The sequence below is a fragment of the Loxodonta africana genome, chromosome 4 (assembly GCF_030014295.1).
Source record: "Loxodonta africana isolate mLoxAfr1 chromosome 4, mLoxAfr1.hap2, whole genome shotgun sequence".
In the NCBI taxonomy this organism is placed as follows: Eukaryota; Metazoa; Chordata; class Mammalia; order Proboscidea; family Elephantidae; genus Loxodonta; species Loxodonta africana.
This window is the reverse complement of record NC_087345.1, coordinates 154103543-154128995: the sequence shown is the minus strand read 5'-3', so window position 1 is coordinate 154128995 and position 25453 is coordinate 154103543. Positions and strand designations below refer to the sequence as shown.

Here is a 25453-nt window from a genome sequence, read left to right as displayed (position 1 = left end):
CTATTAGATTTTTCTGAATAAACAGAACCTTCTTTTCCACCGTTTTCAATAAACCAAGCTGTGATCTACAGGGAGTAAATAAAAGCTGGTCCCCAAGGCATGTGAGTGACATAAGGCAAACACCAAAGAGCATGGGGTTACTACAAAGGAAATGTCCGTCCCTTTCAAAAAACCCAGAACTGAGCATATATAGAAATACTTTCAAAAGAATAAAACCTCAAGTCCTGAAAGCCCCTTCCTTATTTTACTTTATAGCAACTTTACAGGTAGTTCTACTCTGTCCTGTAGGGTCACTACAAGTCAGAATCCACTTGACAGCAACCGGTTTGGGTTTTTTTTTTTTTTTAATAGAGGTAAGCTGATTTAGGGAGGAGTAAAAATGGGGGAAATAGGTGAACAATGTATCCGTTACAGAAAAACTAAGATTTCATACCATTTGTGCTATTAATCTGAGACGCAGTCTGATCTGGAGTTATACCATGCAATTAGAAAGGAACAAGCAAACGTGCTGGGTGAGTCTGAGCTTAGTCCTTTCCAGAGCCTTGTAAAAGCAGACATTACTTCTGCATGTTTACTGGCACACATAAAAATCAAAGCTCTATAACACAAACATTTAAATCAGGAAGTGCCAAATGCAAGTCTGTCGATTTGATTTGATTCATACAAAGCATGTAATACAAACTTTTTTTTCTTCTTCTTTCTCTCACCCTTTCTCTTTTTGGACTGCATTCATGTATATAGTTAATTACATGAATATGTTTATTCTCTTTGCACTGGAAAGCAGGACAAGAAAAACAAGATATGCCTGTCTGAGGCTCAAGTTCACACATATGATTTATGACTAAAAAGAGGGATCCCCCTAAGTCCCCAATGTGTTTTCAAATATTTTTTCCTGTGTCCAGGAGAGAATGAAATCAGAATGTAGGATTTCCCATTAATCTCCTCACCAGATGGTGATATTCCAAATGGTCTTTTTAAGGTGAGCATGTGACCTACTGTACTGCTGGGGGCTTGGGAGTCACGTGGTGCGATGAATAATACGTCTGATAGAGCTTTGATTAGACAACTGACCTGGTTCTCATCTGTAGCCACGAGAAGCAAAGTTGACATTTTTGGATCACTCTCCCCAGAAGCGTCCTTTGCCCACCCCTGGGACATAGCAGTCTCGCTGAGCCAGCTCAGAGGGACAGGCAGAAGAAAGCTAAAGACAGACTGCTTAAGACACGCTGTCGAAGTTGCAGAACTTCGGCGATTTTTCTTTTCTTTTTTTTTTCCCCCATCTTCCCCCCACCTCTCTACAAACCACATCTTGACTCATATGGTCAAAAGAAAAAACTCTTTCAGTTACTTGATATTTGGGAAGTCTGCAGGAGACCACAACTTATTTTTAAGGAAGCCTCCGTCTCTACTGTTGCTGGGAACACACAGACACACAGACACACAGACACACACAGGCACACGCACACACACATACACACACACAGTTCTACACCATGGTGGTTCAGGCTGCAGTGGCTCCGAATAGGTCCCAAAGACTTTTACTGAAAATACCTTATGGATCTCTGAGAAGACGCAGCGTGGAGAGGGTAAGCTACGTGGCGGGTTGTTTGTTTTTCACGGAGCCGGTGTTCCAAAGAAAGGCAGAGGTTGCTTTTCATTGTGTACAGCATCACTTCAGTTAGGGACGTTTTCCTGAGATTTTTGAGTTCCTGGGGCTATAGGATGTTATGTCATTTTTTTCCTTAACCAATAATGAGGAATGTGAAACAGTTTTGTCAGCTGTGTATGCAGGATAATTGGCGCCTAGATATGAGGGAAAATTTGAAATGGGGACTGCTTTTTGGAATGGCTATGAAAGACGTGGGTGCTTGTAGAGAAAAGCATCAGGACAGCTAAACCTGTTTTCTTTTACGTTTACTGAGACGTGTTCATTTAGTGCAGCGGGGCTGCAAATTGCCACAGCTGGCTGACAGTGTCTAACGAATCTGGCTGGAAGAACGTGGTGATGACGTTAAGGAGCTTTGGAGCTTTGGTGGCTGAAATGATGTCCCCAGTTGATTAAAAGGTTCTCTGCCTTTTCCAAGTACATTGCTAACATTTGGGTTTTTTTTTTAATGCTATGTTTTTATGGATTTTGGCTCAAAATTATTCTGTTAATTTCCTGAAAGCATGCTTACTTTATGCTGGCCTGTGGCAGAGAAGATTCTGTAAAACAATAGTAAGGATTTGTCCTTCTCTGGAGTAACTAATGCAGCTGTGGGATGTTCGTACTTCAAGCGAGCTGGCTGTCAGGATGCTGGGCTCACACCTGTGGGCACAACTCTTTATGCTGATACCACTCCAGGAGCAGAATGGTCCTGGGAGTCTCATGAACCCCCAAATCCCCTGTTTAAATCCAGGCAGGCCCCTCTGTGAGCTGTCGATGTCTAGGTAGATGTTTTGAGTTAAGGTATAGTCTAAGGCCTATTTAATGCTGTAGATAGCATCACAAAAACTCTCGATGGACGAGCAACCTGTCACATCTTACAAAGGGAAATGGTTTAATTCAAGTAATTTTTTCTGGTTTGTATACTTGCTACTCAATGATTCTTAAATTGAAAGCATAATTAAAGGTTTAAAAATAGTAGGGGCTATGGTGCAGTGGTTAAAGTGCTCGGCTACTAACTGAAAATTTGGTGGTTCGAACCCGCCAGGAGAAAGATGTGGCAGTCTGCTTCTGTAAAGATTTCAGCCTTAGAAACCCTGTGAGGCAATGCTACTCTGTCCTTCAGGGTCGCTATGAATCAGAATCGACTCAATGGCCACGGGTATCCTGATTTCAAGTCAGGTTTAATTTCCTGATTCTTGGCCAGTTGTGTTTTTTTTGGGGGGGGCGGTAATTTTGAAAAATACTTCTCCACTTCCTATTCTCATTGGGAGTAAGTTCTTATTTTGAAATATATTTCTTGTGGCCAATATCAGGATCATCAACTAATAGATATTAAAGACTTGCTATATGTTCCCTTTTATACCAGCAGATTTAGAGCATTAGGCCACCAAATTATACCAAATCTAACAAATTTACCAGGCTTATGTTGAATGCGATGTTCTGTTTTGACGGAAACTCTTTGACCTGCATGTTAACTAAATACATGTAATATGTTGTATTATTAAGGCAGTCCATTCACCAATACTCACATGGAGATGTGATAGTGAACCCTATAGCTCTATACATGGCAATACTGAGGCTACAGTTATCCTGCAAATATGCACCAAAAATCCGTTGTAGCCTGGTAACCTCCAGACACGTTTAATAACTATGCAGTTACTACTGCTGTTATTCATTATTTACCAATTTAAGAATAACTGATAATATATGAATACAGTGGCACATGTAAAACCCGTCTGTTGTTGTATATATTTGCACGTACTTACATTCAAAACACACAGACCTGTATTCTGCCCTTGAGGGCACAGCATTGTTGCACAGACCTTAAACGTCTCACAGGAGAGCTTTTTGGTCCCTGAGAGAAGCACGTACATCATTGGAGCATTAGATGTCATATTAATCCCCACTGTGCGACGTAAAGTGGTGAGGCAGGGCCACCATAACTCACACAAAGAGTGCCCTGGCGTTTCTTAGTGTGCCACCATCTCACTCTCTGCTGTAATGGAGCTGGGCCTAATTGGAATATATGATGTCATGTCAATTCCAATTGGACATTTTATACTGCTGGTGGCTTTATGACAATTTTCAGAATCAGAGTCATATATTTATATAAAAGGAGGTCGGGGAGGTGAGAAACAGCATCTGCGATAAGGGTAGACACAGAGAGCCAGCGCTCTTTTCTTAGAACTCACTGAGTTAAAAGCAACAGCAGCTTTTTCAGTTACATCAGCAGCCTAGAGGGTGTCAGACACTGGAGTTGGTTTCTATTATCTCACAATATTTAATTATGTTAAGGCCTCGCATTTCTGTAACACCCGTACTCCAACAGACTTTCATATTCATTACCTCATTTTACAATCGTGAGTTGCCAGTGAGGCAGAGAAAACAGGGATTATTATTCCTTGTCTTGTATAAACTGGGGAACCAAGGCATGGGAAGGTTTAATCACCTGTCCAGGGACACATAGTCAACCACAGAGTAGGAACTAAATCCGGCGACCTGGTATCTTCACCAACAGGCAGTCGTCTCTGCCATTGGACCCCTGTGTTCTCACTTTTCCTCTCTGGGACAGAGACATTACAGCCTGGCTGACATTTCCACCTGACACCGAGAAGAGAGTTTTAACCAGCTTGTCCTCAGGACTTCACTTGAGAGAAAATATAGAAGACACCAAAGTCAGAGATGCTTAGAAGCCAAAGAGAATAAATGTTGGTTTCTAGGGCGCTTACGGTCACATGCCATGTGTGTCCAAGAGCAAACAATTACTTGTATTTTCCAACTGCCTAAAAGTTGAATTGAAAAAAAGGGAAATGCAACTTTTTAGCTCTGCTCCTTACACATCCATCAAATCCTGCTTACCGAAATACTCATTCAGGCTCAATTCTTGTTCATATTTTTCACAGGCTACCATGAGTTCATCACTGTGGTAGGCAAAGTAGGAAAAAATAGAAGAAATATGAGATGCCATGCTTAGTAAGATAGGAAAGATGAAGGATACGAACTTTATACAAATGAAACAATTATAAGTCAATATGATATAGGCTATAATTAAGCTGAGGTCGCTGAGTGGTGCAAACAGTTTGCTCTGGGCTATTAACCCAAAGGTTGGCGATTTGAACCCACCTAGCAGCAATGTGGAAGAAAGGTCTGGTGGTCTGCTTCCATGAAGATTACAGCCAAGAAAACCCTATGGATCTCAGTTCTACTCTGTAACACATGGATTTGCCATGAGTTGGAATTGACTGGACGGCTGCATGTTTGGTTTGATTTTATAATTAAGCCACAGAATAAGTAATAAAAACAATTTAGTTGCTATAGGAAAGAGTGGTGCTTGGAGCAATCCTGTGCCAAGAACCGATTCCAGCCTCCTTACTTACTAATTGTGTAGCCTTGGAAAGTGACTTATACTTTTTCAGCCTCAGTTTATTAATCTGCACTATCTATACTTCAGGGTGGTTGTTAAGCATCAGAAATAATATATTTAAGGACCTAACACTACATGGCACACAGAAAGCAATCAGTAAATGATAGGCATATTTGTTTTATGACGTGTTTTTTGCTGGCAATACACACAACCAAACACACATCCGTTCACAGTTTCTACATTAATGGTCCAACGACATTGATTACATGCTTCACATTGTATCACCATTCTCACTGTCTTTACCCATATTGTTCCATTACCATTAATTTAGACTCTCTGCCCCTTAAAGTTCCCATCTGTGGTTTAGATTAACTGTTCTCAGTTTGAACTCATATAGATAATTTTTTATAAAAGCACAATGCTCAAGGCAAACTTTCTTTAGTCATTGACTTAAACCGTTGTCCGCATAGTTGCTATGAGTCCTAATAGACACAACAGCAGTGAGTTTGGGTTTTGGGTTGTTTAGTTTAATGACAGCTTCATGGGATAGCTTTAGTTCAAGGCTTAAAGATTATTTAAGGTAATAGATTTGGGGGTTCCCCCATTTCAATGAATCCAGTAAGCCTAATTTCCATATGAACTGAAAATTCTGACCTTCCGATCAGGATTTTCCTCCTTTTGATCAGGATCTATCTACCGAGTCCTTGATCAAAACATTCGGTAATGGTAGCTGGACATCATCCGTTTCTTCTGGTGGCATGGCAAAGGAGGTAGTAGCTCATGGAGGCAATTTGACCTGCAGTCCATTCCTTCTCCAATTGCTAACCTATCTCTGTGTGTAGGAACACTTGGCTTGTATTTTTAATAACTTCTGCCACTTTATGCAAACTCTTAACCACGTACCCCTGTCACCTAGAGAGGTCTTTTAGGGATATTCACAAAGTAAAGCCAAGACAAGCAGTGTTTCCTGGCGATAATTTCCCTTGGTTTCCCAATTTTATGTAAGACACATGGAAAACAAAGCGTTTCAAATCCATTGCACACAAATGCCAAGTAACTAAATTCACTAACGCCCAGATACCTCTTTACGGTCTGTTCCTTCTAAAGCAGGATGTTTTTCTTCCAGAGGTAAAAATCAACTTCGTGGGAAATTCTAACAAATGTAAGAGCATAGCAAATAAATGAGTTAAGGAAAGAGAAAATGTGGAAATTTTCTCTGGGAGATTGCTTTTGGGGGAAAATGTTTATTAAACTACTATAAGCCTACATTGTGAGGAAATGGTTTCATGTTGGAGATTACCTTAGTGGGGCCAAAACCTAAGAATAAGTGGACAGATCTTTAATGTGGCCCATACCATGTTGTTTTAGTTTGTGGTTTTTAATGAAGGTAAAGTCTGAATTCAGGGCACCAGCTCCAGGAGAAGTCTTTCTCTCTCTGTGTTAGCTCTGGAGAAAAGTCCTTGTCATCAATCTTCCCCTGGTCTAGGTGCTTCTCAGCACAGAGACTCTGAGTCCAAGGGATGTGCTCTGCTCCTAGCTCTTTTTCTTGGTGGTAATGAGGTCCCTCTCCTCTCGGCTTGCTTCTCTCTTTTATATCCCAAAAGAGATTGACTCAAGATGCAACCTAATCCTGTAGATTGTGTCCTGCCTCATTAACATAACTGCCTCTAATCACGTCTCATTAACACTATAGACATTAGGATTTGCAACACAAAAGAAAATTATGTCAGATCACAAAATAGAGGACAACCACGCAACACTGGGAATCTTGGCCTAGCCAAGTTGACACACATTTTTGGGGAACACGATTCAATCCATAACACACAGTATCTTCCACTTATTAAGAATGTCCATCTACATGGAAGGGTATGGTTCACCACCCATTGATTTATCCTCTCAAACACCCAGACCCGTAGATCCTACAGTGGACTGGACATCTCTGTTCCCTTGAATGTTTCAACGCTTCAAATTCAACATGTCCAAAATGGAGTTGATCACCTTGCCCACAATCCTGCTCTTCCTCCAACACCACCAGCCCACCTAAATACTCAAATCAGAATCTTGGCATCTTCCCTGACTTTCTCTTGCCTTCTCTGTCCAATCAGCCACCAAGTGCTGTCAATCGCAGCTCCGGAAAATCACATCTAACTGTTCCTCCCATTCCTCAATTCGGACTACCTTCATCTTTCACCCGGATATTGCCTTCTAATGGTTGCCAGTCTTGCTCTCCCTCAGAACACACTTCATGCTGCAACCAATGGGATTTTTCTAGAACGTAGTTTTTCTTCCATTGCTTGTCTACATAAAACTCTTATGTGGTTGCCTGCCTCAGAATAAGTACAAATGTTTAAACACATCGTAAGGCCCTTACTAATCAGGGCCCTGCTAATTTCTCCAGCCTCATCTCTCACCACACCTACTCTGTGTACTTATATTCCAACCATGCTCAACTTTTTTGCAGTTCTTGCAAACTACTAATGCTCTCTCTTGCCGCCCCGGTTAACTTCCTACTCACACCCTTCTGCTAAGAAGAGGCTTCTTGTGGAAAACCTTTCTAGGCATCCCATCCCCTCATCAAGCCTAAATGGGTGCTCCTCCTGTGGGTGCCCATGTTGTTATGGTGTAACATCAAATCATTTTGACTCACAGCAACTCCATGTGACAGAGTAGAACTTCCCATAGAGTTTTCTAGGCTGTAATCTTCATGAGAACAGATAACTAGGTCTTTCTTTCATGGAGCTGCTGGGTGGGTTTGAACTGCCAACCTTTTGGTTAGCTGCCCAGTGCTTTAACTATTGTGCCACCAGGGCTCCTTGAGGGCACTCATAGCATTCTGTATTTCTGCTTCAATGCACAAATCGCATTGCATTGAAAACATCTTTTTTTATCATGTCAATCCTCCACTTGATGATAAGCAACTCAAGGGCAAAGAGCACGTCTTAGTTCTAGCTCATAACAGGGCACAATAAATATTTGCTAAATGAGAGAATGACTGAAATCTGAAAGTCCTTATAAACTTCTCTCAGTGGGAGAATTGGGGAAGGGGATCAGGATTAAGGCATAAACATCAGTTCCTATGCTGAATTGCCACTAGCCCCATTATTGCTGGTAGAAAATGTGTTCATTCTTATGTGTGGATGCAAACTGCAAAAATGAATGCCTTTCTGTTTATTCCAAATTCTAATACCATACCGTGTGTCTTGAGAAGAAACAAAGTTTGTGTGTGAACAACTATCCAGATTAGTATTATGTCTTTTCACAAATTAAAGTATAAATTTGACATTTTTTATTAGACGGGGAAAAAAAGAAACAAGAAAGCATTCTCTTTTACCACAATTATCCAAATATTTGAGGTGAAAGGGTTTTTTGTCTTAGAAAGACTGAAATAGTATGATATTTCTGGAGCAGTATTTTTAACACAGTATAAATTAAACCTCTTTGCACTCACATTATTCGTTATTTGATGTGTTATTCCAGGTTGACATATTGCCAGTCTATTATTTTGCAAACCATTACATTATCACAGCTGCTTAGCTGCATAACTTAAGAATTCAGAACACAACAGAGCCTCTATAGTCGAGTGTGTGGTGCTTACATTCTGAATGTGTTCATGCAGAGGAAGTGTGAGACTTTACCAAAAACACACACAGCAGACGGCTTTTAGTGGATATTTATTACCATCGAAAGCAGACAGCCAAGAAACTATTCAGACGGATCAGTGTATTCACACATATTATTAGCAACCCCCTCATCCTGCATAAGGTTTTGTTCCTTCTATAAATACACGCCTCTCTGAAGAAGAAAGAGCATGAACTATCAGGGACTCCATTTCTCTGGTTCACAGGCCACACTGAAGGCTGTTAGCCCCACATTGGTTGGTCCCATGGAATCTTAAGTAACCCAAATCTGGTGAATCAACATTTATTTCATTGCTTCCAGCAGTTTACTTCAAGTTAAACCAATGACATCTCATCTTGAGCAGTGAGGTTGCGTATTTGTTCAATGCTGGGAATGAAAGGCTGTCTACTGGCATCACTCTGGAATTTTCATCCCTCAAGCTAGTATGGAAAGCAGATCAAACGGCCAGGACTCCCAGGCACTTCATCATCCTGCACCAAATGGGGGTATCAAGATGAGCATAAAACTGGGCTATGGTTTTCCTCCTTGATCTACTTGTCCCCAAGTCCTGACTCCTTTTGTCCCCTCCCAATGTCAAATAGGTCAAATGCCATGACTCATCCTACAAAAAAATAAAAACTAAACCTATTGCCTTCAAGTTGATTCCAACTCATGGCAACCCCATGTGTTACAGAGTAGAACTGAGCTCCCTAGGGTTTTCTTGGCTGCAGTCTTTTACAAAAGCAGATTGCCAGGTCTTTCTCCTAGGGCACTGCTAAACCAAACCAAACCTGTTGCCATCAAGTTGATTCCAACTCATAGGGACCCTGTAGGATAGAGTAGAACTACATCATAAGGTTTCCAAGGAGCTGCTGGTAGATTCTGACTGCTGACCTTTTGGTACTAGTTGGGTTCAAACGGCCAACCTTCCAGTTAGTAGCCGAGCACAAACCACTTGCACCATCAGGGACCCCAACTCATCCTAAAGCAAAACTTTTAAATTTTGACTTCACATTGGGAACACCTGAGAAGCTGCAAAAAATCCCAATTCCCAGGCCATACCTCAGACCAATAGATATCAGAGAATCCAGGCATCAGCATTTAAATCCCCAGGTGATTTTAAAGTGCATGTAATATTGAGAACAATCCCCCAACATAATATGGTTACCAAGATGAATCATCTGGGCAAGAAGCTAGTTTAATGAAATTAATAGTCCCTATGTTTTCTGGTGACTTCACATGAAAGAAAAAGAAATAGGTTGGTTACATTGGGTATTTTGGTCAAGAGACAGTATCATCTCCATACAAGAAAGCACATTTAAACTTCTTAAGAATCGGGTTCACAAATTGCTGGGCTGAGGGCTGTGGGGACCATGGTCTCAGGGAACATCGAGCTCAATTGGTATAACATAGTTTATAAAGAAAATGTTCTACATTCTACTTTGGTGACTAGCGTCTGGGGTCTTAAAAGCCTGTGAGCGGCCATCTGAGATACACCACTGGTCTCACCCCTTCGGGAGAAAGGAAGAATGAAGAAAACTAAACATAAAAGGGAAAGATTAGTCCAAAGGACTAATGGACCACATCTACCACGGCCTCCACGAGACTGAGTCCAGTACAGCGAGATGGTGCCCTGCTACCACTCCTGACTGCTCTGAGTGGGATCACAATAGAGGGTTCTGGACAGAACTGGAGAAAAACGTAGGACAAAATTCTAACTCACATAAAAAGACCAGACTTACTGGTCTGACAGAGACTGAAGAAACCCCGAGAGCATGGCCCCTGGACACACTTTTAGCTCAGTAATGAAGTCACTCCGGAGGTTCACCCTTCAGCCAGAGATTAGACAGGCCCATAAAATAAAACGAGACTAAAGGGGCACACCAGCCCAGGGGCAAGGACTAGAAGGCAGGAGGAGACAGGAAAGCTGGTAATAGGGAACCCAAGGTCAAGAAGGGAGAGTGTTGACATGTCGTGGGTTTGCTAACTAATGTCATAAAACAATATGTGGACCAACTGTTTAATGAGAAACTAGTTTGTTCTGTAAGCCTTCACCTAAAAGTACAGTAAAAAAAAAAAAAAAAAAAAAGCATCAGGTCCATATTCCTTGGATATCCTATATGGCACCCAAACTTGAGGCCACTTTCCGGAGAATTAAACACAGCCTTCTGAAATCACAGAGACCAGTATCATATAGGACTTCCTTCCAGACTATTTGAGATCAGAAACACCCAGTCCAATTACTTCTGCATGGTTCTTTTCTCCACTTGACCATCAACAAATTCCCTTCCAGGCATATTTCAACCCCTCATGTTACAGGTGATTCATAAAATCTATAATGTCTTCTCAGAAAACTTCCTATGGATTTTTCAAAAACAGACATTCTATAAATTGCTCTGCATAGTGAATACCATCCACCTGTATAATCAGAGTTTCTTTGAACACATAGTTGGAAACAAGCCCTTTTTATTTGTATTGATTCTCCATTGAAGCCTCTGAGAACAATATTCACCTTATAAATATAAAACAATATAGAAGAAACTATGCCGTGGATCTTTGTTCTCTAATCTGAGAGTAGATGAATCATGTCTGTGAATTTGTCATTATTATTACTATTATTTTTGTCTTCCTTTTCTGGCCATTCAATAACTAAATGCTTCAAAGGACTTGGTCAGTTTTTCAACTAGGCGGCAGAGCCTCGAACAGTGCCTAGCGCATGTAGAGTGAATAAATATTTACTGAATAAATGATGAATAGATGAATAAAAATAATGGGCATGCCTTCACGGTCATAACTCAAACTTTTAATAAAACAGAATTGTCCTCCAAGAGACAGGGTTGCAAGATGCCTGCCTTTCTCACACAGAGTATTAATTTCATCATCAGGCCCCGTAAAGTGAGTTATTTTAGGATGTTAGTTCTTCTTAAGGAACCCTGGGCACAATGGTTAAGCATTCAGCTCTTAACCGAAAGGTTGTTCAAACCCACCAGGCACCAGCCACTCCACAGGAGAAAAGGTGATCTGCTTCCGTGTAAAGATTTCAGCCTAGGAAACCCTATGGGGAAGTTCTACTCTGTCAGGCTGGGTCACTACGAGTCAGAATCGACTCAAAGACATGCAAGAACAACAGTCTTGTTAGTAGAGATGAGCACGAAAAACTTCTTACAATCCTATGCACAACTAACACTTTCGAGTGTCCAGGAGGCCATCCTTTTCCTTCTCAATCAGAATCTGTATGTGGATAATTTGAGATAATCCACAAATACGCCTCTGATCTTTTTCCTTCATCACTTGCTGAATTTTCCAGAAGAGTGAAGGTCACATTTCCACACGGATAGACTGCTCCAAATGATTCCTCCAATCTCTATATTGATACATTATCGAGTTTTTCTGCAAATAACATACCCACACATATAACGCACATAACATGCCTAGGAAAACTGTGCATGAGGCGCTGTGCAGTTGGCAAAAAATGTATAGTGCGTGCATTATTTGCATAAAAATACCGTAATCAGGAAAACAAATTAAGATTTAAAAGTAAATTAATCATTAATGGAAAACATGATTCTATTCAGACCAAACAAAATCAGTCTCAGAATAAAAATACCCCTCAGAATGTAATCCTTGGGACCCAACACCTTTTTTGTTAATTTGACAGATTTTTATTTAATACCTACTACATGCCAAGCAGTGTTCTTGGCCCTGCAGATATAGTAAAGTCTCTGCTTTCATGAATAGATAATACATAAAGCGATGACACGGCTCTAAAGAAAAAGACATCGAGATAAGGAGTGAGGGGAGATTGGGTGTGCTGAAATTTTATATAATGTGGTCGTCCTCTCCATTAAGATGATATTTGAGGAAAGAAGTGAGGGAACAAGGCAGCAGCCAGCTGGGGAAAGAGCATTCAAGGCAGAGGAAACAGCCGGCACAAAAGCACTGATGGAGCCTACTTGATGGATTTGAGGACTAGCAAAGGAGCTAATATAGCCGAGCAGAATGAAGTGGATGGTAGGTAAGCGGTAAAGAGAAGGGGCCAGAGAAGTGTTGGAACCCAGGTCACGTAGGGCTGTGTAGGCCATAATAAGGAATTTGGGCTTTACTGTGAGTAAACTAGAAAAAGATTGGTGAGTTTGGGGCAGAAGAATAACGTTATCTGACATGTTTTAAAGGAATACCTGTGGCTACTAGGCTGAAAGGAGAACAAGAACTGCCATTGAGTTGATTCCTACTCATAGCAACCCTATAGGACACAGCAGAACTGCCCCATAGACTTTCCAAGGACCGGCTGGTGGATTCGAACTCCGACCTTTTGGTCAGCAGCCCTAGCAATTAACAACTATGCCACCAGGGTTTCCAAGGGTGGAAGTAAGGCAACTTATTAGGTCATTGGTGCAATAATCTTGGTGAGCTATGATGATACATTAGACCAGGTGGTACTTTGGAGGTGGTTAGAAGCAAACGGATCCTGGATTCATCTAGAAGGTAGCACTGACAGGGTTTGCTGATGCATTAGGCATAGAGTGAGAGAGAAAGAGAGAGGTCAAGAATGACTCCTGAGTAGCTGTAAAATGGAGTTCTCACTTACTGAGATGGGGAGCACTGCAAAAAGAACAGGTTGGTGACAGTGACGGATTAAGAGTTCTATTTTGGATGTGTTAAGCGTGAGATGACAAAAAGTCAAGTGGAGATATTGAGTAAGCATCATCTCCAACTTAGGAGTGAGGTCTGGAATGGAGATACAAATGTGGACGCTACCTGTGTGAGGATGCATAGCGGAGTACTGGAGCTGGCTCTTACAGGCTCACAACAGTCAGTTAAGTGCATCTCTTTTCAACTCTACTTTCAGTGATGACAGATGGGTAGTTTGAAATCAGATAGGTTGGGGAAATTTACACCATGGAAATTGGCACATGTTACCAATTAGGGCTTTAACCTTTAGAGAACCAATTGTTCAACACTTACCAGGATACCACCAGAGGATGGTATTTAAAGCCACAGGGCTAGGTGACAGCACCTGGATGGCAACAAGAAAATGTCAGAGGACAGAAACCTAGGGCTCTCCAAAGTTTCGAGATCAGTTCCAAAAAGAAAAACCAGCAAAGAAGACTAACAGGGAACAGTCAATGAGATGGAAAGAGAATTGAAAGGAAATTCCTAGAAGGGAATGATGGACTATCAAATGTGCTGATAGTCAAGTAAGATGAAGGCTAAGAAATGGGCTCGTTGCCGTGTGTTATCAAAAAGATTGTGTGCAAACTGTGTCCCTCATATCACCCAGGTGTTTTATAAATACACAGATGCACGGTACCCACCCCAGACACACAGAATCTGAATATCTGAGACATATAACGTACCCTGGGCGCAGTGGTGGGTCAGTGGTAGAATTCTCACCCTTCATGCAGGGGACCTGGTTTCAATGTCCCACCGCTGCACCTCCTGTGCAGCCACCACCCGTCTGTCAGTAGAGGCTGCACAGGTCTCAGCAGAGCTTCCAGACTAAGGTAAGCTAAGAAGAAAGGCCTGGGGATCTACTCGCAAAGATCTGATTCGCACCCAATCACGGGGATGGTGCAGAACTGGGCACTGTTTTGTTTTGTCGTGATGGGGTCCCCATGAGTCAGTGTCGACTCTACACCAGCTAACAACACCATGATATACACAAAAGTTTGTGCAACAGTTCTTGAAAATGTAGTTTTCCAGAAAAATAGGCACCAACAAGGTAGTGAAAACAGCACAGCACAAGCAGGGGAAAATGATGCAGATAAGAAGAGAGAATTTTTCAGGACCAATTTTGGCTCAAACAAAGGTCTGTCCTGGACAATGTGATTGGAGACCATGGTGAGGGATAACGGTGTGAAGATTAGGACAAACGATGCCAGCAGGGAGCCTTCCTACCTATAAACTTATTGCCTTCCAGTTAATTCTGACTCATAGTGACCCTGTATTGCCATAGAAACACATCCTGTTTTAAATCCGACCAACCAACCAACCCAATGCTGTCGAGCCTATTCCAACTCATAGCGACCCTTTAAGACAGAGTAGATATGCTCCATAGAGTTTCCATGGAGCGCCTGGTGGATTCAAACCACCGACCTTTTGGTTAGCAGCCATAGCACCTAACTACTACACCCCCAAGATCTCCTCCTGTTTTAAATAGGCCCCACTAAAAGGGGTTTTGGGTAAAAGCACTGTATCAGAAGAGTAGAGCTGCAATTGCTCTTTGTGGGTTGTCTGGCCAAAAAAATACAAGAGAGGAAATGAAAGGCAGATTTCAGTCGTTTACATTGGTCACCTGTGTCGAAACCCTGTCTTTACCCCTACCCATCAGAGCGTCAGTTTTCCTAAGATCTATCTGAAGAGAAATGTTTTATTTTGTCTCTGAATTTTTTTTTTAATGGGTTGATATAATCATGTGTCAGGGCTTCGTAACCCAGCTATTTCCCAGAATATATTTAGAAAGGATAATTTAGGGTTGACCCAGCTTTTAAATGCCTGAAATGAGCAAGTCTTAATTTGGACTCTGAAATTTGGGGATTTTCTGGGTTTTTTATACCTATTCTGTAAAAGCAAATGGATTTGAGTTGAACTAGAAGAAATCATGTCTCTAATTCCAAGTTCTGTTTCGCCAAGTCTTTGTGGAGTTCTCGTGTAACAAACACTTGCTCTTATCTGCCATTTGGCAGAAGGAGTAACGACCGTTGGCAATTTGGACACAGTCCTCAGTGTGGATCCCATCAATATTTTTCCATTTTGGGGTTCACCAGCTTACAACATGCATAGTTCCCCTTCTCCATTCTCCTTCATTTTCCTTTTAGGTGACAAGGTACCTCGGGCACTTCAAATTCAAATTAGTTAAAGAAAAGTTTTAAAAACAGACAAGTTTTATGAATCTCTCACACTATTCTGAGCTAACATTTGTGAACTAGCCTATTGCACTACATAGGCGGAATCTGCTTGCCAGGTGCAGGTGAGTGCGGCTGCCACGCTCAGAGAAAGCTCTTTTTCGACAAGTGTGCAATGGCATCCTTGCTTTGACATCACTGTGTGGCACAGCCAGGCCCATCCATGTGCACAGCAGTCTTTAAGGGGGAAAGGAGAGGCACCCCCCTCATTCTACTAGATCCCAGCTCTGGCTTTTCAAGTAAGAGAGTCGAAATCTGATTTGAAATCAACAACACAGATAGATACACTCACACCGGCTTGCCGGGTGACTTGGCCTCCAGTAGCAGCTCAGCAGTCCCTCTTAGCGACCGGTGCCCAGTGAGCAGGAGTCAGGCTCCCAGGCTGTGTGCCATCCCCATTCAGCGTTACCTCTCGGGGGCAATGCCTACTATTCTGTGCCATTTGGTTCTACCACAGGGTCCACTCGTAGATCATTTTAATTGTCCTTTATTTCTAGTCCAACCCCTGGGCATGTGTTCTGTTTCCCTCTGGGAGGTACTGGACTCACATGCCCAACAGCAAACAACAATGTTCTGAGGGCTCTGTGACTTCCTTTTCCCTTCTGTCAGATGGCCTTAACGTGGCACGAGAGAAATATGTGTAATGTGACTTAGAGGGGCCTTTGCAAAGCAAGAAAAATTCTGTCCTTCTGACACCTACCAATCAGAAATCGGCCATTTGCAAGAGTTTATTTCTATCTCCTATGGTATACCTAGAGGAGCCATGGTGGCACAGTGGCTAAAGCGCTTGGCTGCTAAGTGGTTGTGGTTTGAACCTACCAGCTGTTCCAAGGGAGAAAGATGTGGCAGCCTGTGGCCGTCTGCTTCTGTAGCCATGGAAACCCATGGGACAGTTGAACCCTGTCCTATAGGGTCGCTATGAGTTGGAATCCACTCAATGGCAGTGGGTTTGGTTGGGCTTGTGTATGGTACCCCAAGGACCCAATCCTTCATTTTACCCCCTCAGGTTGCCTCTTTTAAATCTAACCCATTGCCGTCAAGTTGATTTCGACTCACAGCAACCCTATAGGACAGGATAGAACTGCGCCACAGAGTTTCCAAGGAGCAGCTGGTGGATTCCAACTGCCTACCTTTTGGTATGCAGTTGTAGCTCGTCGTAGCTTCTGACCACTGTGCCACCAGAATTCCTTATTAGCTTTATTCATGCTGTAAAATAAGACCTCCAAACAGAATTATAAGCTCAGATGCCCATAGGATTCAGGCAGATAAAATAAAATGTAGGAGACTAAGGTAAGTGGGGGACAGACCATTGCAAACTGGAGAACTTGATCCCTGTCAACTGAAGCCAACCACCAGTCAGCTTTGCCACAGAAAAATTGTTGCTAGTGTTCCCAGGTCCTCTAACTTTTCAATAGAAATCTTGGTGCAATATTCTTGTAATTAAGGAATATCTAAAGAATATGTAGATATAGAGTTAGAAATATATACACACAGGCATATATACTGACATTTTATATGCAATATCTCAGTTTTTAAATTCTGGCAAGTGATTCAACTTCGGTGATGGTCCTCTGATAGAATCCTCACCTTCCGTGTGGGAGATCCAGGTTGAATGCCCAGCCAGTGCACTTCAAGCACAGCCACCACCCATCTGTCAGTGGGGACATGTGTTGCTATAATGCTGAATAGATTTCAGTGGAGCTTCCAGACTAAGAGACTAGGAAGTATGGCCTGGAGATCTACTTCTATGAAACTCCTGGATCACAGCAGTCTGATCCAAAATGGATCATGGGGATGGTCAGAACTGGGCAGCACAGGGTCACCATAAGTTGGGGACCAACTCGATGGCAGCTAACAGCAGCAGCAATCCAACTTGGAAAAAAAAAAAAAAAAGCATTGCATGCCAAATAAGGCATGTTTGCAGGATATGTTCGCCCCACGACACGTCAGTTTTCAAGTTCTACAATAAAATGAGCGCTGCCCCACTCCAAATATCTGTGTATCCTCTCTCCCCAGTTTTGAATTTCATAAAGAAGAGTCAGCTCAATATAAAAAAATTTAATCTGGGAATAGATCCTCAGACCCTCCAGCTGGCATCATAACCCTGCTGTTAAATCAGAATATTATTTTTTAAAAAAGAAACTCTTTTGACAGGTGAAATGCAAATTTTAAAATACATTTAAATAAATTGAATAAATGTCCCCCAGCTGTAGGAAATAGGAAGACAGCATCCTCTTTACTGAGAGCGTGGTTTGACTACCTATCAAGAGGAATAGAACTTAAGAACTAACTGAACCAGTGGGCTAATTATTGCCTGGTAGGGCAGCTTAGCCTCAACCACTCTGTTGTCTTTGGCAGATGTTTCCTGGTGTGCAAGTAGACCGTATCAAACCATCTCATCCAATAGGACAATTATCCCACCATTCAGAGACATATTTTCCTACTAACTCATATTCACAGACTGTCAATATGTGGTCTTCCTCAAAACCAGAGGTGAATAAGAGCCAGACCAAGGGTCTCTTATGATCAAAGTGGTTGACTGGTAACACCGGAAGTAAAACCTTTTCGTTCTAAATCATTTCTATTACACTATATGGAGGAGAAGTCTGGGGTCTTAGCCAAGGTCTTGAAAAAAACTTGAACAGATTCACAGCTCCTCTTCTGCTAAGATATTGGCTGTAGCCATTGGAACTTTTGATCTTATCATGATACAAAAGAGGAGTGGGTGCTCCAAATGGGTGAGAATACAAGTTCTTTACCATCCCTCTGAATATCAGCTCTCACTTGTCATATCCAGCAGAGACTGATCTCTCTAATTTTTGTCTCAGAATATGTTCATTTCTGCCGCCTCTTGCAGGATAAAGTAAGCATGAATTGACTGTCTTCTAACAGTCAAGGGCTTCCTGGGGACATGTGATACCCAGGAGAAGTGGATCAATGGACATGTTGGCTATTCATTACTTTAATCTCTTTACACTGTATCTTTATTAAATAATCCAATATCAATATACCCGGACCATATTTTCTCAACTCCCTGCTGAAATGTTTTCATTAAGATTTAATTCATCTTTATGGAGGGCTGTTGTTTAATGTCCTATTTTTAGACACCCAGCAACTCATTCTTTGCCTAAACTAGGGTCAAGTGACCTGGAACTTGCATAGGATGTGAAGGTGTGTGGGCAGAATTTATAGCTCAATGAGGCAACGCATGAAGGACAGCTGGTGGCAACGATCCCTAAAACAAGCCCCACAAACTGGCTAAGGGGTCATGAGTCTGAACGTGTTAGATGGAGCTGGAGAAATCTGGAATAAAACTACCTGCAAGAGACCACAGAAATCAGAGGAGCAGAAGTTGATTCAAAGCAGAAGGTAGGGGGAAGAGTCCAGAAAAATCACATGGACCACTGACATAGCTGCAGACGCACTTGGGTGCAGCCTGGGTTATGGGCAGGACAGGAGTGGTTACGCGGTCCATCCTGCTCAGAGAGCTGATAGAAGAAACATCTGTGTAAAAAATGCTTCTGAGGCTTTTTCAAAATGACAAAGATATTGTTTCTTATGGTATTAGGCGTTACTCAGCATCCCTTATACAAAACCTACCCTGTTAATTCCTTTTAGAGGAGTCCCTGGGTGGTGCAAATGATTAAGTGCCCAACTACTAGCTGAAAAGTCGGAGCTTCAAACTCACCCAGAGGTACCTCAGAAGACAGGCCTGGCCATCTGCTTCCAAAAGGTCACAGCCTTGAAAACCCTATGGAGCAGCTCTCTGCACACACGTGGTCACCATGAGTCGGAATTTATTCAGCAGCAACTAACAACAGTTCTTTTAGCAGATAGTAAGAAGTATGTGATTCAGTGTGCTTATCTTAAAGTAAGCTGGCCTCTGCTGCCAGGAAACTCAGAGCTAAGGTTAGGGTCCTACCTCAGTAACTTGCTCATTCTAGGTGCCTTTTCACATCTATGGAGCCCATTTTTTTAACTGACTTTTTTTCTTTTCCTCTCTTTTATATCATCTTCGAATTCCTACCTTACCCTTTGTGCTCCACATACCTATTTATGTGCACGTATCATGCACCCTATAACCTTCTCTTCTGTTCATGGAATCCTATAACCTTCTTTTCTGTTCGTGTTAGTTTCTGTAAGGGAAACCAAGACAATGGAAAGAGCCAAGTGAGGGCAAAGCCTAAAACAAAGTATTCTACTTCATGGCTCTTGGCAGAACTAATCGTCCCATCAGGTGTATCAAAAATGCTTTCAGGTAAGCTGAGACGTGGGAACGTAGCTCTCTGAACAAGTAGGATCTTTTTCCCAGAAGGAAGGGCATTCATTTAGGAGGTTCGGCCCTGACAAAACAGAGCCACTTCATCCACCCCATGGTGTGCTCGGCACTAGGGTTGACCGCTCCGAGGCAGTTGAAGGGGTAGAGAAGGGGAGCACAGAGTAGAAGGAACCCCCAGTTGAGGGTCAGAGGGTGCATGTTCTATTCTGAATCTCCACGTCCGATGTCCACCTTCAATATATCCACCTTCAATATACGCTGCAACTACGCCTGAGTACGATTACTCTGTGGAGTCTAAGCTCAGCGTAGCGACAGCCCAGAAAGAGGCCTTTTCGGTTCCCACCAGGATGCTGGAAGCCTCCTTTTTGTCCTTTTCACTCTATGCTTCTTTTTTTTTTTTTTTTTTCCTTTCTAAATTCTGCTGTCAGTAAGCAATCAGATGTACAAATAACAATAGCTTCCTGGGAAAGATTTGCTGCTGCAGGCACTGGGTCAGTGCCAAGAGAAGTCTCAAAGCCAAGTGCACAGGTTTAGAAAAAGTGCAGCGTTCAGATGAGCAGTGTTGGAATTAACTCTCAATTCCATTAGGGCTTCTGCTCTGGATCCACCTCAGAAGCTGGCCTCAGTGTCTCCTCTGACCGCTCGCAGCCTCGCCACCTCCCGCCCCTCTAGATTCCTTGGCTTTCTTTTCTATATGTTTAATTGTTAAAAATAGTTCATTACCGGAGCCTGGTCTCTGTTTGTGTTTGTGGAAAGAAAGATGGGAACAAAAGCCGAGAAACAATGAGGCTTCAGTGGTGGGTCAGGTTTACTTATAAACTGGAAACCCATTGCCATCCAGTCAATTCCAACTCATAGCAAGCCTACAGGCCAGAGTAGAACTGTCCCACAGGGTTTCCAAGGCTGTGATCTTTATGGAGGCAGACCGCCACATCTTTCTCCTGTGGAGCGGCTGGTGGGTTCAAACTGCCCACCTTTTGGTTAGCAGACGAGCACTTGACCACTGCACCATCAGGACTCCTTAGGTGTACTCATAGAAACTGATTCAGGTACTTAGCAGCTTTCTGAGAATTTCTGGCTTTGAGATTTGGGGTGTCACTGTTTTGGGGCTTAGTCACCTTGTAAGACTAGTGGTGCTCCCTCTGCTTCACTAAGTGTCAAGGAAGCAGAGTCTTATGGCCTGATTACTGGGATGTAAGGCCAAGATATCCAAAGTTTGGAGGCTCAAACCCACCCAGAGGTACCTCAGAAGACAGGCCTGGCGATCTGCTTCTGAAAGGTCACAGCCTTGAAAGCCCTGTGGAGCAGTTCTACTCCACACACATGTGGTTGCTGTGACTCAGAGTTAACTCGACAGCAACGGGTTTGATTTTTTTGTTGTTGTGTTTTGTTTAAGGCCAAGACACTTTGGCAAAGGAATGTCTCCTGAGTAGGCTTCCGTCCTGGAGTGCATTACCCTGTTCAGCCAGGGTCAAGGAGCAAATCTCAAGTTACACAGCTTCCTACCTCCTTGCATAGCACATCCCCAGACACAGCCGCTGGGAATATGAGGAAGGAAACACACTGACCGGACAGGCGAGCCAGGCCAGACCCCCTGAGAGGAAAGGAGAACACTTCCTTCCACAGTTTCTAGGCACCATGTGCTCTTCTCCACCATCTCCCTCTCCAGACCATGTTCCTCTCTAGACTGATCTCACATCCCCCAGAAAATGACCAGCAGTAAATTCAGGCAGAAAAGAAGCTACTGAGACACTGGAGATGGCACACATGGGGTCACCATGGTGGTAATCCACTCAATGGCAACTAACAACAACTTCTTTTAGCAGATAATGAATGTGTGATTCAGTGTGCTTACCTTGAATTAAGTACTATGTGCTGGGCATTGTGATTACTTAAAAATATTAATTCCCAGACTCACCCTGTGGGGCAGTCTTTTATTAGTATCTGCACGTTTGCACTTGGCTGCTAACCAAAAGTTGGCGGTTCAAACCCACCCTGTGGTGCCATGGAAGAAGTCCTGGCGATCTGCTTCTATAAAGATCACAGCTAAGAAAGCCCTACGGAACACAGCTCTACTCTGTAACACATAGCATCACCATGAGTCAGAATCCACTTGATGGCAAGGGGTTTGAGTCTGGTCCTTGGCACTTTATAGAAAAGGGAAACAGAGAACAGAGAAATTAAAGGCCATGCCCAGGATTATACAGGAAGCACTGGCAGGTCCAGGATTCCAATCCAGGCAGTCTGCCTCCAAAACACTCTCAGGAGGGGATCTGATTGGGATTTTAACTGAAACGATACTCTTGGGGCCCAATCTAATGAGAAGGGTGCCCTTGAGAGAGGAACTATAGACAGGGTTGCCAAATTTAGGAAAAGAAAATACAGAATGCCCAGCTAATTTAAATTTCAGATAAACAATGAATAATATTTTAGTGTAAGTAGGTCCCATGTTGTTTTTCTAAAATTCAAATTTAACTGAGCATCCTGTATTTTATCTGGCAATACTAGCTGTAGGGCTGTTTCTATTTTCTGCATCTCCGTCTTATCTTTCTCTCATATTCAGTACTCTACCTTCTTGCATTCTTTGACTTTTCTTTTTATGTACCTCTCTGAAATTTCTAAGCTCTAATTTTCCACGTTCTCTTGCTTTAAAATCAGCCATTAGAGACATAAAAGGACAAATATTCTATGATTCCACTGATGTTGTTGTTTTTGGGTGCTGTCAAGTTTTTTTTGGTGTATAACAACACCATGTGGCAGAGTAGAACTGCCCCATAGGGCTTTCCAGGCTGTAATCTTCATGAGACCATTGCCAGGTCTTTCTCCTGTGGAGCCGCTAAATGGGTTTGAACTGCCAACCTTTCGGTTAGCAGCTAAGTGCTTAACCGTGGTGCCACGAGGGCTCCTTATTCCACTTATGGGAGGTATCTAAAATAGGCAAATTCATGGAGACAAAAAGTAGAATAGAGGATACCAGGGGCTAGGGAGGGAAAGGGTGGGGACTTACTGCTTAATGGGTTCAGAGCTTCTGTTTGGGATGATGAAAGGTTCTGGAAATAGAGATGATAATTGCACAATATTGTGAATATACTTAACACCACTGAATTATACACTTAAAAATGGTTAAAATGGTAAGTTTTATGTTATGTATATTTTACCACAATAGAAAAAAATTCCATTGTCATTGGTCATCTACTACTGCTTGAAAAAAAAAATGAGCACCCACAAAATGCCAGGGCTGAGATGTTGTTCAGAAGACTCAGAGTGGGGGCCTCTGTCCTCTAGACCAGTAAGTTTTGGAGAAAATGCTAAAATGCCCTAGGGATCCTTGCAGCCCCCACAGAAGCAGAAGCCACTGCTGCAAAGAGGGGGTGGGGTAGGCAGGCTACTAGGATGCTAGGGAGACTTTAGACCCTTTGTCCCTGCCTCACCCAGAGGAATTTTGCTTCTAAATTTTTTCTTATGCTAGCACTGTAGATTTCATCTGGACAGAGATTTCCATAACTGGAAAAAAAAGTGTTGAAAATCACTATTCTAGGCCAGTAGGTTCTAAAGCACACCCTGCTGCTGTCAAGTCGATTCTGACTCATAGCAATCCTATAGGACAGGGTAGAACTGCCCCAAGCCTGTAAATCTTCATGAAAGTAGATTGCCACATCTTTCTCCCCAGGAGTGGTTGGTGGGTTCGAACAGCCAACCCTTCCGTTAGCAGCCAAGCGCTTAACCACTGCACCACCAGGGGTCCTCCTCTTCTAAAGCTGTGCTTCTCAAATTTCAATACACAGAAGATTCATGGGGGGTCTTGTCAAATGCAGGCTTGATTCTGTGGTCTGAGGTGGGGCCTGAGATGCTGCATTTCTAACCCACCCTCAAGTCACACCAATGCTGCTGGTTGGCCCAGGGTGCTCATTATCAAGGCTATCCAGTGTCCTAATGATAGTTCAGTGGTAGAATTCTCACCCTATAGTCAGGAGACCCGGGTTCAATTCCCAACTAAGGCACTCATGTGCAGCTACCACCCATCTGTCAGTGGAGGCTTGCAAGTTGCTGTGATGCTGAACAGATTTCAACAGAACTTCCAGGCTAAGATAGACTAGGAAGAAAGACCTGGCAATCTACTTCCTAAAATCAGCCATTGAAAACCCTATGGATCCCAATGGTCTGATCTGCAACTTATCATGCAGATCGCACAGGACTGGGCAGTGTTTCATTCCATTGTGCGCGGGGTCACCATCAATCAGGGGCTGCCTTGCCAGCAGGTAACAACAAAGCGTTCTAATTGATACACATAGATTATTTTTCTTTCTAATCTTTGTTTCATATATATATATAAATCTTTATCATGGCTGTTTTATATATTTGGGCAAGACCAATAGTGACTGTTCAGCCCACTCAGGGAGAAATGAACTCCTTGTGGTGCAGGGATTTTGTAAGGAGGGAAAGGAAGGACTTTAGCACTTTTCCTTTCCGAAAAAACATTCCTTCTTTGAATACTGTGGCTATTTAAAAAAGCAATTCACCTTGAAGTATAATCTCTCCTACCCTGATGCTCTGCCAGGGTCAAAGGGTCCACTATGAGAATTTTACATTTGCCGAATTTGGAAGTCCAACTGACCCGAGACCATTCTGGGCCTTGAAAATCTATAATCCTTGTGTGACCAGACAAAAATCATTCTTGGTGAACGGTGGGTAATCCAAATGAAATCCTCCACATGGGTTAAAGGCAAATCTTGGCCTTTAAATCTGAAAGAGATCATTTTCATTTCCCTCTCTGTTTTATACAAATATTAAATAAATAGGCCACACGCACCAGGCTTTGCCTACTGCCTGATCAGATTTTTCTTTTTCGTTTTCTATCCTGTCTCAAATGGTCCTGTTTCTGTTAGACTTAGAGCTCCCTTTTTTAAAAAAAGAAAAACCAATGTGTTTATTTTTTTGGCCACAGATGATGATGAGTGCTCCTGGCCTTGGAGTGATTACATTTTTTTTTTCTCTTCCTTTACAGCTGTGACCTAGTTAATTGTAGGTGGGAAGCAAACTCTGAAATCTTTCGGCTTTCTGCTTTGCTTTGGAAATCTTGCCCTGTTAAATTGTAGGATGTCTTCTTTAATAACAGGAAGTCAGGTTCCCAGATAAGCAGCATTGGTGTTCTTTGGGCACTGAGATCAGGAAGAGTGAATGAGTTTGCCTACAGTTTCCTCCTGGTCAGGAGAAAGGCGAAAGAGAAGAGAGACAGACAGCAGAAGGACCCGAGGCTGAGTCACTTGTTTCTAAAACAAGAGCATAAATGATCTTTGTTGGCTGCAGATTGTACCCTCTGACTCTTCTGGCCTCCCTGGCCACGCAGACAAAGGGGCGAGTGATTCAGGGTCTTGGTTTGACTGTTTCATTCCTGCCTTTGAGGAAATCGAATACTGAATTATCACATCACTAAGAAACTGGTTTAATTTAGAAACAAATTCCTGCTACTACTCTTCAGGTTTTTAAAGTATATTGACTTTCTTTATTTTATTTATTTATTGATTATTATTTTGGAACCCTCATGGTGAGAAAAAAAAATCTATCCCTTTTAATAAAGTATTTGTTTTTATGCTGTAATTAATTTTTCAGGGATGGGGCAGGGGCTAGTTGGGTCAAAG

General features: G+C 42.5%; 1 protein-coding gene across 3 annotated transcripts in view; it reads left to right on the top strand.

Annotated features, from left to right (window-relative positions):
* The first annotated feature begins 1259 nt into the window (after positions 1-1259).
* Positions 1260-25453, top strand: part of FRMD4A (FERM domain containing 4A) — a 350000-nt gene continuing 325806 nt past the window's right edge. The window contains exon 1 of one of the 3 annotated variants that reach the window (XM_023548905.2): positions 1260-1586. In XM_023548905.2, coding sequence (XP_023404673.1) covers positions 1494-1586 — 93 coding nt within the window. In that variant the 5' untranslated portion in view covers positions 1260-1493. The remainder of the gene's footprint in view (positions 1587-25453) is intronic. The other 2 variants (XM_023548904.2, XM_010590718.3) reach the window with 2 other exon arrangements.